We start from the raw sequence: 13288 nt of genomic DNA on the forward strand, positions 1-13288 counted from the left end.
ATATCGTATTAAAATATATACCGTATTTATCGGCGTATAACACGCACTGTTTAAACCTAAATACGAAGCTGAAACCCTACCTGCGTGTTATACGCCGATAAATCCTAGAGCTGCACGATTTGCAGCGACGTCTCCCTCACTTCCGGTCCTGGGGAGGGTGCGTGTTATACGCCGGTGCGTGTTATCCGCCGGCAAGTACGGTGTAATTATTACGTCAAGAAAAATCCCTAAAGTTTATTTTTATAAAGGGTATTTTTTCATGGGATATATTACAGAAAATGGCGTTCAATTCAAGTGGTTAATTATTAAATACTTCATAGTATTCTGACAATGTTGTATTAAATGGCGTTTTAGATTGTAAGCTCATTTGAGCAGGGCCCTCCTCACCTGTTGTTTCTGTATGTCAAGGTATTATGTTATATACTACTTGTTCTATATATATATTGTTATATATCCTGTCTACCCATTGTACAGCGCTACGGAATATGATGGTGCCATCTAAAACAATAAATAATAATGTGATGAGCTCCTCGCATGATTTACCCATTGTAACATCACTGCAGAATATTTTGGCGCTATGTAAATGTATAATAATAATTCATTAGCTATGACACGCATGTCCCTTGAAATGACACGAATGTGTTTTTTTAGTTGGGCTGGCAGCAGAGCGCTGGCTTACACCTGAGAACATGCACAGTATATTCCTTACAGGATGAAAATCTATGTAGCCGAGGCACAAGAATATAATTATTAGACTTGTGCAAATGGACCAAAAATGATTCGCACAATTTTGTTTGGTTCATTTTTGTTCCATCGTTTTTTGGACGACTAATTTTGTTCTCTGTCTTCTTGGTTCGGACAAAATTTCGAGGGCTTTTCCATTGGAAATGCAATTCATTGTCACTCACGCTCTCATTCACTGTCTCTCATGCCGTCTCTCAATGTCTCCCTGTCTTCTCCACCTGCCACTCCCCATGTCCCTGCCTCCTTTTCCATAGCTCCTCTTCTTCTCTTGCCTCTTCTTCTGTCTCTTTTCTTCTGTCTACTTTCATCATCCACTTCTTCTGGGTATCAGCTCTGTTAACCAGGCCTCCCGAAGCTCTTCTGCAAAAGGGCCGAGCTTCCACCTGCTTCGTTTAGTTTTTGGGGGTTCTTGTCCTCTTTTTCAAACCTTCATACAAATTAACATACTTGGAAAATTCCGTTGCAGATCGTACGAATCCCAATGCACAATTCTAAGAATTGCATTCCATTTTGGGCTGGGTGCAAAACCAGTCAGTCAAGTTTTCTTGTTAATTTCATTTTACTATTTGTTTTTTTCATCTATGATGAAAATAAAGCCCAACCTTGTCCTTGACCGAAACCATGATTTTTATTTTGAACTAGACAGTAAAGGCTGCATAGAAAATACACTTTTCTTCATTGTCTTAAAGGAAGTTCTGCTGAGCTTTCCTAGTTGCTAGATATCTTAGCAGATGCTTTTTAAAGATGCTGTTCCACTTAGTACCTTAATTACACTCTCTGATATGTTATGCAGGCCTTTTCCTTTGATTGTTTTGATATAAAACTGTGAATCATGTAATTCTGTTTAGAATGCAAATAATAAAAACATGTATAAAGTATTTTATCTCATTGTTTCAGAGAAAAGAATAATAAAATTACTGATCTGCTAAGGATTATATGCTTAACCTGCTAGAGAGTGCAATTAACATTGCCTAAATGGAACTGCACCTGTAACACCTTAGTGACATGGGATGTACTATTACGCCATCTAAAACTTGCTCTATGGGACAGAGGATGTTATAGTACATCTTGTGGTTTTTGCACCGGCAGGGACGTTTTCCCGTTTCAGGGTGTCATTTGACAGTCTGAGGTCTCCCCCCTTGGCAGGAGACAGCATCGCTTGCTTCCTGCTGACCGATCTGGTGTAATGGCGCTCCACACGAGCATCAGTTTCACCGGAATAACAATATTAAATGCTCCCAGTGGGTCTGTCCGGGTACTGCGATTAGTAATGCGGGGCATTGCTTGCTGATCATTCTGTGATCACTAGGAGTGAGGTTTCAAGTGAAATAGGGAGGAAAAAAAAGTGATTCTACCGTTTCAAATAATACTATAAAAATATTTATTTTTTGAACAGTTATGAAAAATGTAAAAAATAATAAACAGACTCCAGTGGTGTCACTATGATATAAGGGGTACTGTCCAGTTGCAAGCCAGATCCCTAAGGAATCTTTTGGTAAAAGAAAACTAAAATACAAAAATAGAAAATGGGGGAAAAAATATTTAAGAAAATTAAAAAAAAAAAAAATTGATGTCCCTCCCATTACAAATATACCTAAAACCTTTTTTGTTTTAATTAACTTTTTTGCCCTCAATCCAAAGTTCAATAATAATAATAAAATGGTGCAGTATGCAAGGGAGCGTCATGCTTAGGGTGGCCAGAAATGTGACGTGAAGAGGACAGTTTATTAGAGCAGACTGGTAGCATTTAATGATGCTTCTAATCATTGTTACGGCCGATACCTTAGGCAAAGAGGGTTCGGCTTGCAGGCGAAAAAGTCTCGCCTTTGTCACATACTTGCTCCTCTATGGATAAAATACTGTTTTGATCCATTTCTTAATTTTTTTTCTAGTTACCTTTTAACTGTTTCAATCATAACCCCCACAAATTGGCTGTTTCAAGCAGCCAATCAGTGGCAAGGAAGGTCAGGAAGAGTAGGGGGTGGGTAAGCTTCAGTTTCTCACTCAGGTAAGCTTTTTTTCTATTTATTATTTTATAGAGTACTTTTATATGCATAGTTTCTTTGTTTTCTTTTATAGACAGTAAACTGCCCCTCTAACCGCTTGACGACAATTGACATGCAAGGCGCATGACGGAAGTGCATTCATCATCTATCTCTTCGCTCAGCTGATCGTTTTCACCATATTGAAAGGCTGTATGCCAACCATGCAGGTCAATAGGTCCCAGCTCACTAACCACTATGTGATCAGTAAAATAAAATTGAAAAATAGTTGAAAAAATAAAACAGACCCCAGTGATATCACCATGACACTATAAGGGGAACCATGCAGTTAAAAGAAAATATATCCAAAAAATCTAAAAGAAAAAAATGAAATGCTATGCGCATGTCCCAAATGTGGCCATTTAGCCCACAAACAACCCAACCAACACCATATACTTTGGCAAAGGCTGGTGGTAGGAAGTGCATGGAATGGGTTAATATACCAGCATTTGAAATTCCCTGAGGTGTCTGGTTTTCAAAAAAATATGGATTGATGGGCTGACTTCAAAGATGGCCTAAGTAGGACATAGGGCCAGGATAGCCAGATTTGAAAAAAAAAATTGAAATAGCAATACGCTACTTATTGCCCTAAACGTGTTTCGGCCAACGGCTTGGCTCACAAACACCTAGGCGCCAGGACAAAATTATCAGGTGCCATGGCGACCTGGCGCCTGAGATTTGTCGAGCCCTGCCTTAAGGGTTTAACTGTCTAAAGCTAAGGTCAAAATTACGTCATCTTATTCTTAACAACAGAACCAATAAAATAATAAAATAAAGATATAATAAAATAATTAATAATAAAAGATCTCTGTTTATTACATCTTATCACAATCTATTAAACAAAAGAGAAAAAAATGGCATCTTTCTTTTTAAATAAATTGGTGCGTGGCAGAAAGATTCACAGACAGATGGGCAGATCAATCATTATAATTGGGATTGTTATATCGCATATATTCATTATTCTGCCATCTGTGTGTTTAGCTGTGAAACCTTTACTGCAGTTGTATGTTTACAACTGTTCACCAACGCTGTTTAGTCCCGAAGTCGGCAGTCCTGGCTGCGTCCCGCAAGGACTGGCTCCAGGTAGCCGGAGCCCAGAAGTTGCCAAGTATGTTGTTATGGATTAAAACTACTACTCTCAGCTATATGGTCACTTAAAAAAAGAGGTAGGTTTGGTTACTTAAGAAATAGCACAGCATTCCATGGCGCTGACAATGAAGAACGCCTCCCTGTGATCGATAATTAAACAATGAGTCTGAGCTCTTATATTTTGTTCAAACAAACTGTCTTGACTTGTAAATGCACACATGGAAAGGTAAAGCCTTGGTTAAAACCTGCTCTGGAGTTTTGGGTCCACAAAATTTATGTTATTTACAGTAGGCATAATCCACACCTGTGTATAATATGTGGACTTAACTTTATAATCAATTGTGTAGGAACAAACGAAGTACTCGTGTGTATATTACGCAGCCATCAGATTAGGTAACTGGCTGATTATTTGTGAGACTGATCAATGATCGGTGACCTGTAGACTTAAATAAATATTCTAAAATAAAAAATAAAATGCAACCGCTCTCAAATCACTTGTAAATGACAAGTGTAGCAGTTAAATCTGATCAGTGATCTAAAATGTTGCTAATCAGTGTTCAGATGATAATCAGACAAAATGGAAAAGAAATGATCAAGAATTTGTTTTTATTAATGTTTGTGTGTTTTTTCACTTTATCACCTGGATGTTTCTGTCTCTTTCACTCCCCTAGCTATCTCTCTCTCTCACTCCCCTATTTCTCTCTCTCCTCCTTTTCTTGTATAATTTGTAAAGATATTTAATGTTCATCTGCTCCTCATCACAAGGTGTTATAAATTGTAAGATGAAACTCATTGTGATCCATATGCTCCTGACTGTATGATCACTCACCTTGTCGTTTGTGTCATTTGTTCTTTTAACTCCTCTTATGACAAATCCAATAAAAAAATAAAAAACAAACAAAAACAAAGTTTCATAGACTATAAATTATATATTTATAATGAACAATATGTCTAATTTGAGATTCAGCCATTGTGTAGAACACATTACAAATGGAGGAAACAGTGATTAATAGTATACATCCATGCACTTTGAATGTTCTTTTCCTTTTTTTCAGAAACAAACTGATCGTATTTGTTTCTCATTCTCCCTCTACTTATATTATACCTGCGTTGATCTGACTTTATATTTTAATGAACGCAGGTAGCTGGGGACGGTAGCCTGATGCCTTGGGAGTTGCGTACACTGTTGTGTACCCTCTTTGTCTCCTAGATACTGTAACATGGCTCCATTTTTATTATTTGCTTGTTTACGTTCTCCTGCCACCCATTCCCCTGCTTACTGTTGTATTCTTCAGAGAGAAGATTCTTGCAGACAGTATATTTTGTTTTCTTTTTGTTCGTATATTTGTAGCGGGGGTATCTTTTTAACGGGAAAGATTGAGTTTTGAAGTTTAGTACGAATGTAGTCTCCATTAAAGAGCAGTTCCTTATACTGATCATGCAATAGTTTCAACAACTATTAACCCTTTATTTTCCAGAATACGTTATGTTCTCCCCTTATATGAGACATAATGATTTGTAGTTAACAGCGTTTCATGCTTATAAAGGATCTCGTGGTCAATTCAAGAGAGGCTTCTGGACTGGCATCCTAATAGCACAAGGCACTTGTGTGGGGTCCTCAGAGGTATTGGAGGTATTACCGGACAGTTTAATGTCCCTGACACCCCATTAAAGAAGAATGCTTGTTAAAGTAGTCTGTGAGTGCTTTTAATATGCATTCTTAAAAAAAAAAAAAAAAAAAAAAAAAAAAAAACCACTGCTGCCTTGTGGTCCGACATTTCTTGCCACGGAAGATGGGAGTAAATTGAAATGGCTGACTTCAAAGATGGCCTAAGTAGGAAATAGGGCCAGGATAGCCAGATTTGAAAATAAATTGTTTTGAAATTACTTTTTGAAAAACGCAAGACAAGTATTGGAATCTATTTTTTTATAGTAAGTAAGATATGATCAAAATAATGGTGACGTAAAGCCCATCTTGTCCTGGAAAAAAAAAAATATAATTTATGTGACTACAGTAAAAGAAAATAACCGCTAAACAGCAACAGGAGCGCTAGTCAGGCATACGCATGGGGGTCTAAATAGACCCCTGCCAACAGCATTCTCTGAGCCAACTCTGCAGCTAACTGGCAGCAAGAATATCACATGTAGGGAGATGAATTCAACTCAACATATCTCCGAAACTGTAAAGGGATTACACAGCTATCATATCCATAGTGCATATAACGGCAGGAGTGTCCCTTTTAAAAAGCAATTGAATTGGGATAACTGCTCTAATAGCTATACAATACTTCAAGCTTCAGAAAACGAAACCGCAACAAACCATAACAATTCCCTTATAAACATGGGTTATAATAAGTTTGATAGCCTTTCTGTTTGGGGTACACTTGGCATTAGTAACAACCGCAGTCGCAGGAGTCGCAACTGTTAGTGGGCTCACCGCTCTAGGGGACCGTCTGACCCCTGTAAGCACATGCCCGTGGTAAATCTGCTCTCCTTGTACAACAAGAGCCCGCAGCTTACCACTTGCTTTTTACCGCACGGTCACGTTATGCAGTAAAAGTGAAGCTGCTTGCACAGTATGCAAGTGTGAAAGAAAAACATGGGGCTACGGGAGGGAAGGAATAAGCTAGTGAGTGGGAGTGAGTATGTATGCAAGAATGAAAATGCATGTATAAGTGTGTATGTTTACATTAATGTATATGTGTAAGTGTGTTAGCATGGATGTTTTAGTGTTTGGGGGCAAAGATGGCCCAGCAATGCTGATTGGGGACTAAGATGGCAATGATAAGCTGTTTTGGGGGCAACAGTGACACTGTAGGATATGTTGCTCGTGAAGTCGGGGGCCCTTTGCGTTCTAGTTTCGCACCTGCTTGGATGGTTCCATTGCTTATTGTAAACTAGGGCTGCAACAACTAATTGATAAAAATCGATAATAATCTATGATGAAAATCGTCAATGATTTTCATTATCAATTAGTTGAATGATCGATTTGCCGTATTCGCTCGAATATAAGACCTTTTTTTAAAAGTTTTTTTATTCTGCTGTTTGGTTCTAACACCCAGTTTTTTCATTAAATTTTTTAATAGAAAAAATAATGGGCCAATTATTTCATTATAAAAATAATCATTAGTTGCAGCCCTATTGTAAACAGATGAGCTGCATTTGGTTAGAAATGTAAAGTTCTGCCTGTAACCTTAGTCATTGCATTAAATTCTTCCATATCCGGGTTATACGGTATTTTTATGACTTATTTTTTTTTCTGCGTATCGTATAAGCAGTTCAGCGTACGTTGACAATATTTTTTGGTACCTTAGCTCTATAGCACCTAAGCATTGTGTTACCTGTAGTAATTTTACCCTTATAGATGAACCTTGGCTTTGCTGATATTTGGTTACGGGTGAATGATACCTGGTGCCGTATCACTTGATCAAATTTGTCATCCCCTCAGTGAATTAAAGACAAACAAGAAGGATTCTAAAAGGATCTGTAAGAAAAAAAGGAGCATTTTAGTCGTTTTCCATTCAAAAGCTGATCAACCGTAACTTTTGGATTAATGTTTATTGATGTATAAATTGCAGGAGGTTTAAACAGTTAACCTCTCTAAGTCCAAGGGCCAGGTGCCTGTGCTCTTCTCTTGTAAGAAGTAAGTTGTGGAGTAGGAATGCGCACCTCCATGAGATGGCAAAATATGTAAAATAAGTAATTACTTCCAGAGAGGTGCAGGAATAACGGGCGTTCTCCTGAATAGCCACAGATAACAGGCAAACAAAATACAAAATTCCGCACGCAGTCTTAAAAATGCATGTTTATTCAAAAGCCCATAAAGTAAATTCATCTGCTACTTCCATTGTAGGAAGGGCTAAGAGGTGAGGTGTGTGTCAAAAAAGGTGTGAGGTCTGTCTTTCTTACGCAAAAAGCTCACAAGGGCTTTTCATTTCATAAAGCATAGCGACATAAAGAACTTATACCTTACTGAGAGGGCAGTAGATCAATGGAACAGTCTCCCAGTAGATGCGGTATAATACAATTTAAACATGCATGGGATAGGCATAAAGCTACCCTGACTCTAAGACACGATGAAGGTCTGAGTCTCTACATCAGGAACATTGGACAGTCTTCATGTGCTGAATGGCTCTTATCTAGCGTCAATTTCCATGTTTCTATGGGTCAGTTGAAACGCTTAAGTGACAAATTACAGGATTAGTGAGCATTTGGTTTAGACTGATTTGGGCAAGTTTGGGACTCGTATTTTATTTTAGAATGGGTTACTGTTCCCGTGGGACAGCTTCAATCTTGGGGCTTGGTCCCATGAAGCAGCGATCAGATCTTGTGGTCTGGAGATCGGTCCAGTGATGTGGCAGATCTTCCTCCTCCATGATCTTCTTTACCCTGCATGCCAGGGAGTTATGTCACGTCTGGGCACACAGGACAGCCGGAGAGACCTGGAGGGATCTACAGAGCACGCCGAGCATAATAAATAATGTGGGCAGCATGCTTCCTACAGCAGATGTATCCTATAGATTAAGGTTATCTATGGCACATGCAGCTGTCCAAACAGACTGGTCCTGACATCGGAATATAAATTCGCTGGGTATGTTGGTGTCAAGGCATTGTTTTCATGAACTAATAGTGTATATGTAGAGCTGCTGCGAATCACCTTTGTCTTGGAGTCCCCTGCCTCACCGAATAACCACAAGCAGCAGTCCTGAAACATACCCTACAATTTATTTAGTCTTTAGTCCAAACGTGTATTAAGAGGATTGACGTGATGGGCATTACTACGCCTGCTAAGGGTTGTATAAAAATGTGTATATATTATTATAGGCAATAATAGACATTGATATAAATCTTTCATGTGGGTCTCCATGCCAGGGACATTGGTGGCTCAGAGGAATTAAAGCCTATATTAAAGGAATATCCCCAACAAGACTTGCCTATAGCACCAACAATTTCTGCAGCGCTTCTTACAGTCCATATATACAGAGGGTCTGACAAAACTAAGACAAACTGATGACATTAGGTATAGAGACCTCGGCTCAGAAGCTTACACTCTATAATTCTGGCCAAGAGGGTGTAATGGAATACCTGCTGCTAAACTTAATATCCCGTTCTTGGTTATCATTGGGATTCATAGTCAGAATGATACCCACATAAAAGGAGCTTTTCAACCACAATCTAACAGTTGTGTTGACAGTTAACACTGGTGTGCAGACTCTGGATTCCTAGTTTCAGGTCTATTTCCCAGTGATAGCTCTTGCATTAGAATATATGGCCATAGTATAAGGATATAGTTTGGAGAACACTTTTTTCAATATGGAGCAGTCACCATAGCAACTAGAAATATTTCCGCTATAAGGGCCCAATGTATTAATCGCCCTTATTCATGTTTCCCACGGCTCGCCCGAGCTAAACTGGTTATCCGTGTCCCCGCCCCTCCCGTGTGATTGGTCGGATGGGAGGTCACAGTGGAAGGGGCGGTTCCTGTGTGCTTCAGCTGGTAACACGGCAGCTGCAGCCTCCTGACTGGCCCTTCGCTCTCCTGATGTGCTCATCCCCGCTCGCCTAGCGCTGCCGCAGCTTCCCAGTCTGGTCCCCCCGAAAACCTGCTCAGTGATGAGAAAGAGAGCCGAGTGTGGCCCCCGGGAACATGACAGCTTTGGCGCGGCTCCTCTGGACAAGGAGTGCCGATTAAAGAACTTACGGATCGCGGCGAGCAAGGGGACCAAGGGGTACTATCCTCAGGACTCGGACTGCGACAGCAGGGGCATGAAGAGGTTCAGCAGGTAAACGGCAGGGAGGGGACAGGGGCTGTGACATGGAGATCAGGACAGCATTCATGTATCGTTCCCTAACCCGACACGTACAGGCTTAATGGCATCTTGTGTCGGTGTGATCTGCGCCCGGGCATTTAAACCCCCGCACCGGGAGGATGGCTGCGGAGGCCTGCCACCGATTGCCACCAATTAAAGCGCAGAGTTAAGCTGTTTCTGCATACGGTGGGGTTGTTCGATCACATGCTCGGCATGTTACATAATTCTCATTTTATACATGGTGAGACCCAACTGGCCCATCTGGTTTGCCCATGATATAAAGACTCAGACTCTAATCAGTCCTTGATCTTGTCTTAGATCCAGGATATCTTTATGCTGATCTCATACAGGTTTAAATTCCCTCACTGTATTAGCCCCTACCACTTATGCTGAGAGGCTGTTCCGCTTACCCACCACCCTCTCACTGAGTAATACTTCATTCCATTACATGTAAACCTCTCACTCCGTTTTTAGATTATGATCTCCGTTGATTTTAACTGTACATAGGAAAATGGTAGATTTAATAAAAACTGAATATTGTGCCTGTGTAACCTGGTTTCAGTTTAACGCAGAGAAAGAAATCGTGCTCATGGGTAGCCGCTCACCTAATTGTTATCAATTCTGGAAAGACGTCCGCTATTAGAGCGCGTAGCTGCAGTGTTTGTATAGGCGATCTACGTTATGTTTGCGGAGGTGGAATTCCTTAGCTCGCTGCAAGGTGTATGTGACTTTGGTAATTATAGAGCGCAGCTAATAAGCGAGTTGATCTGCTGGGCCGGATGTTCTCAAATGTAGGAGCGTATAAGAGACTTGCTATAAAAGCTGACTCTGCGAGATAATGTGTAAAACTCCCATGACACCGAGACAACAGTGAGTCACCCTGCAAACCTCCTTATCTCACCTTTATTGCTGTCCCAAAAAGCCGGGTCAAACGCTGTTTGCAGTTCACAGGTATAATTAACCCTGTGCGAGATGGTGACCCTTGTGGAGGACATAGGACATAAAATGTTGTTGTGCAGTCCCGAACCGTCCGACAGGTTAATTCCTATTCGTATACGTTGATTACACACACACACCTTTGCTTAAAGATGGATGAATGGGGTTTGGTTGCCACGACAACAAAGCTGTTAGGGCTACAGCCATTCATGTTTGTTGTTCGAATACAGCGAGAGCCATCTTTAAAAAAAGAAAAAAGCCAAAGTTGTTAATGTGGAGCAATCACCATGGAAACCAGTGAAGCGCTCCTCTTTGTTTCCCCAACATTGTTTGCAGTAGAATAGTCAGAGCCCGGCGGCTGCATACGCACTACCGGTTTTCAGAGATAATAGACTCAAAAGTTGTTTTTTCAAGCTTAGGATAACGTCACACTTTCAGGATTTATGTAAAGTAATCCCCGGCTAATGAGGTTTTTACATGTAAGCAAAAATTTAGCCTACTGGACCTACATTTGTACAAAATAAAAATGTAAATATATATATATATATATATAACACTTTCAAAAAAAAAAAATAAAAAATATATATATATATATATATATATATATATAATTTATAAATAAAATTTTTTTTTTATATATATATAATTTTTTTTACAAATAAAACGGTGTATTAGAATTAATTTATTAATTAGAAAAAACACACCCACTACATAAGCTTTGAATTCTCCAGATCCTATAAACTGGCCATTTATCTTTGGCTCTCAGGGAGGAATTCCTGGCCCTCTCACCTGGCCCTGGCAGGCGTTATTGAAAGACAAGCTGAGCAGGTACTAAGTGGAACTGATCTATCCAAAACCCCGCCTGTTGTCCGTAGCCTTAGTATGAATGTCTCATCCTAGCGTTCATAAACCTGCAGTTCCACCTATTCTATTCGACTGTTTTCAACGAAATGCTACATTAGAAACCGCAGTACTGGTTCCATTAAATCCTGAATCCCACAAATAATTATTAATCGTAATGCGTTTTGCTTGATTCCGATTGGGAATAGGCCAGTTGCAATATCACTATGGCTCTTTTAACCTGATTTTATGCATTTTATGTTTAGTTACCCAGTAAATGGCAAGTTGCAAGGAGAACAGACGCAACCATTAAAGAGACACTCCAGCCATCATATGCACTTTAATGTATATAATAGCTGCATGGTGTTGCCCTTCCAAACGCATGTATTTCAATGGGAGCACATTCCTGACACTGATTGGTTGCTTGAAGCAGCCAATCAGTGGCAAGTAATGGCAGAGCACTGAGGAGAAGGGAAGCTTCTAGGTCAGGCAAGTGTTATGGGAAACCTCAGTTATTTTGATAGATCGGTGGCTCTTTAATAACTTTGCTGACTGCAGTTAGTCTCCCTCCGGCGTTTGTCCTCGAGTCACTTGACCTTGGTTTACTCTTCTTGCTTTGAGTTGTGAAAAGTGTAATTTTCAATACCATACTAAGCAAAATAATCTGTCAAATGAAGAGTTAATCTTGTAAAAGCCTTACAAAAACTGTTAAGTCACGACAACATATCAGTGCCTGCTTTTGTGTCACACGATAAATGGGGATTTTCAGAAAAAATACCTATCAGGCAAATATTAAAGAGCCATGTCTAACAGGGCTTATGCATTAAACAGTATTAGGAATAATGTAGCCAATGCTGTGTTTGGGTACAAAAGTGTCCAATTCACCAGAATACTTTTCTTGTGTATGTGGATGTTTCCCTTATAAATGTTTGTAACATTTTTTATCAATTGATCCTTAAAATGACACAGTTTTATGGATCAGTCTGTACAGTAGCATAGAGAGAATAATCCGATTCCTGGGAGACTCCTCTTAAATCTTTGTGATGTCCCCCTGCAAATGTATGGTGGGATTCTGCCCCAGCATTTTTGGGGTTCACCCCAAACACATTTTCTTTCGTGAGATATACTGCCCTCAGTCAGCTCCACTGGCCTGGCCGCTGATTGGCTGTTTCACGTCGTTGGACCATAAAGGTGGGCGGCAGCTGCAGCTTCACCCTAAAGTATTTATTTTCGTATAGGGCTTGGTGATAAATTGCAATATTAATACACTTCAGAGTGTGGTTATTAATTGCTGAGGGCTGTATGAACGTTATTGGCATTTAACACTAAAACAGATTTTGTCTTGATTCATAGTCCAGGACAGCAGGGGCCGGGAACACTATTGCTCCATGATCTGCTCAGATTTTTATAATAAGCGTATTTATCTTTCAATGTTATTTTTGTCTATTTTGAGCAGCCCCCTAATGCGCAACGGTCAGGTCTGGCAATGTTTTTTTGGGTGAATTTGGGTTACTTTGTTCAGGGACGTTTGGCAAGGTTTTCCCCAATGAGTTGCGCGTCTGTTCCTGCCTAATATTGCAATTTGACTGGCGTCCAGTATTGTTTCCCAATGTTTTTCCTGTGTAATTGGCTGTTGAGACTTTTCTGAGTGCATTTTTGTAACTTGCCCACAAAATAGCAATGCATTAAAAATACTTTTAGTACTTCCACCTTCAGAAGTACCATGTGGATGGAGCATTGCACGGGTTGAGGAGCTCTGTGCCGGATCATCGTAGTGTTGAGTTTCTCCCAGCTGGACATTTGACCGTGTCGTACGCAGGTGTGGGA

The 13288-nt window shown here is 40.0% G+C and overlaps 1 protein-coding gene and 1 long non-coding RNA gene across 3 annotated transcripts in view; both read left to right on the forward strand.

Moving 5' to 3' along the window:
* ABHD12 (abhydrolase domain containing 12, lysophospholipase) overlaps window positions 1-13288 on the forward strand; it is a 38765-nt gene that overhangs the window by 1013 nt on the left and 24464 nt on the right. The window contains exon 1 of one of the 2 annotated variants that reach the window (XM_053460631.1): window positions 9385-9658. The exons of the other annotated variant lie outside the window; for it this stretch is intronic. Coding sequence (XP_053316606.1) covers window positions 9489-9658 — 170 coding nt within the window. The 5' untranslated portion in view covers window positions 9385-9488. Of the gene's footprint in view, window positions 1-9384; window positions 9659-13288 lie in introns of those variants that run through there. 2 annotated transcript variants of the gene reach the window in all.
* Window positions 1950-3086, forward strand: LOC128484299 (uncharacterized). The gene is made up of 2 exons (XR_008351136.1): window positions 1950-2752; window positions 2824-3086. It is a non-coding gene; the product is annotated as an uncharacterized LOC128484299 (long non-coding RNA).

The sequence above is a fragment of the Spea bombifrons genome, chromosome 3, assembly GCF_027358695.1.
Source record: "Spea bombifrons isolate aSpeBom1 chromosome 3, aSpeBom1.2.pri, whole genome shotgun sequence".
Classification (NCBI taxonomy): Eukaryota; Metazoa; Chordata; class Amphibia; order Anura; family Pelobatidae; genus Spea; species Spea bombifrons.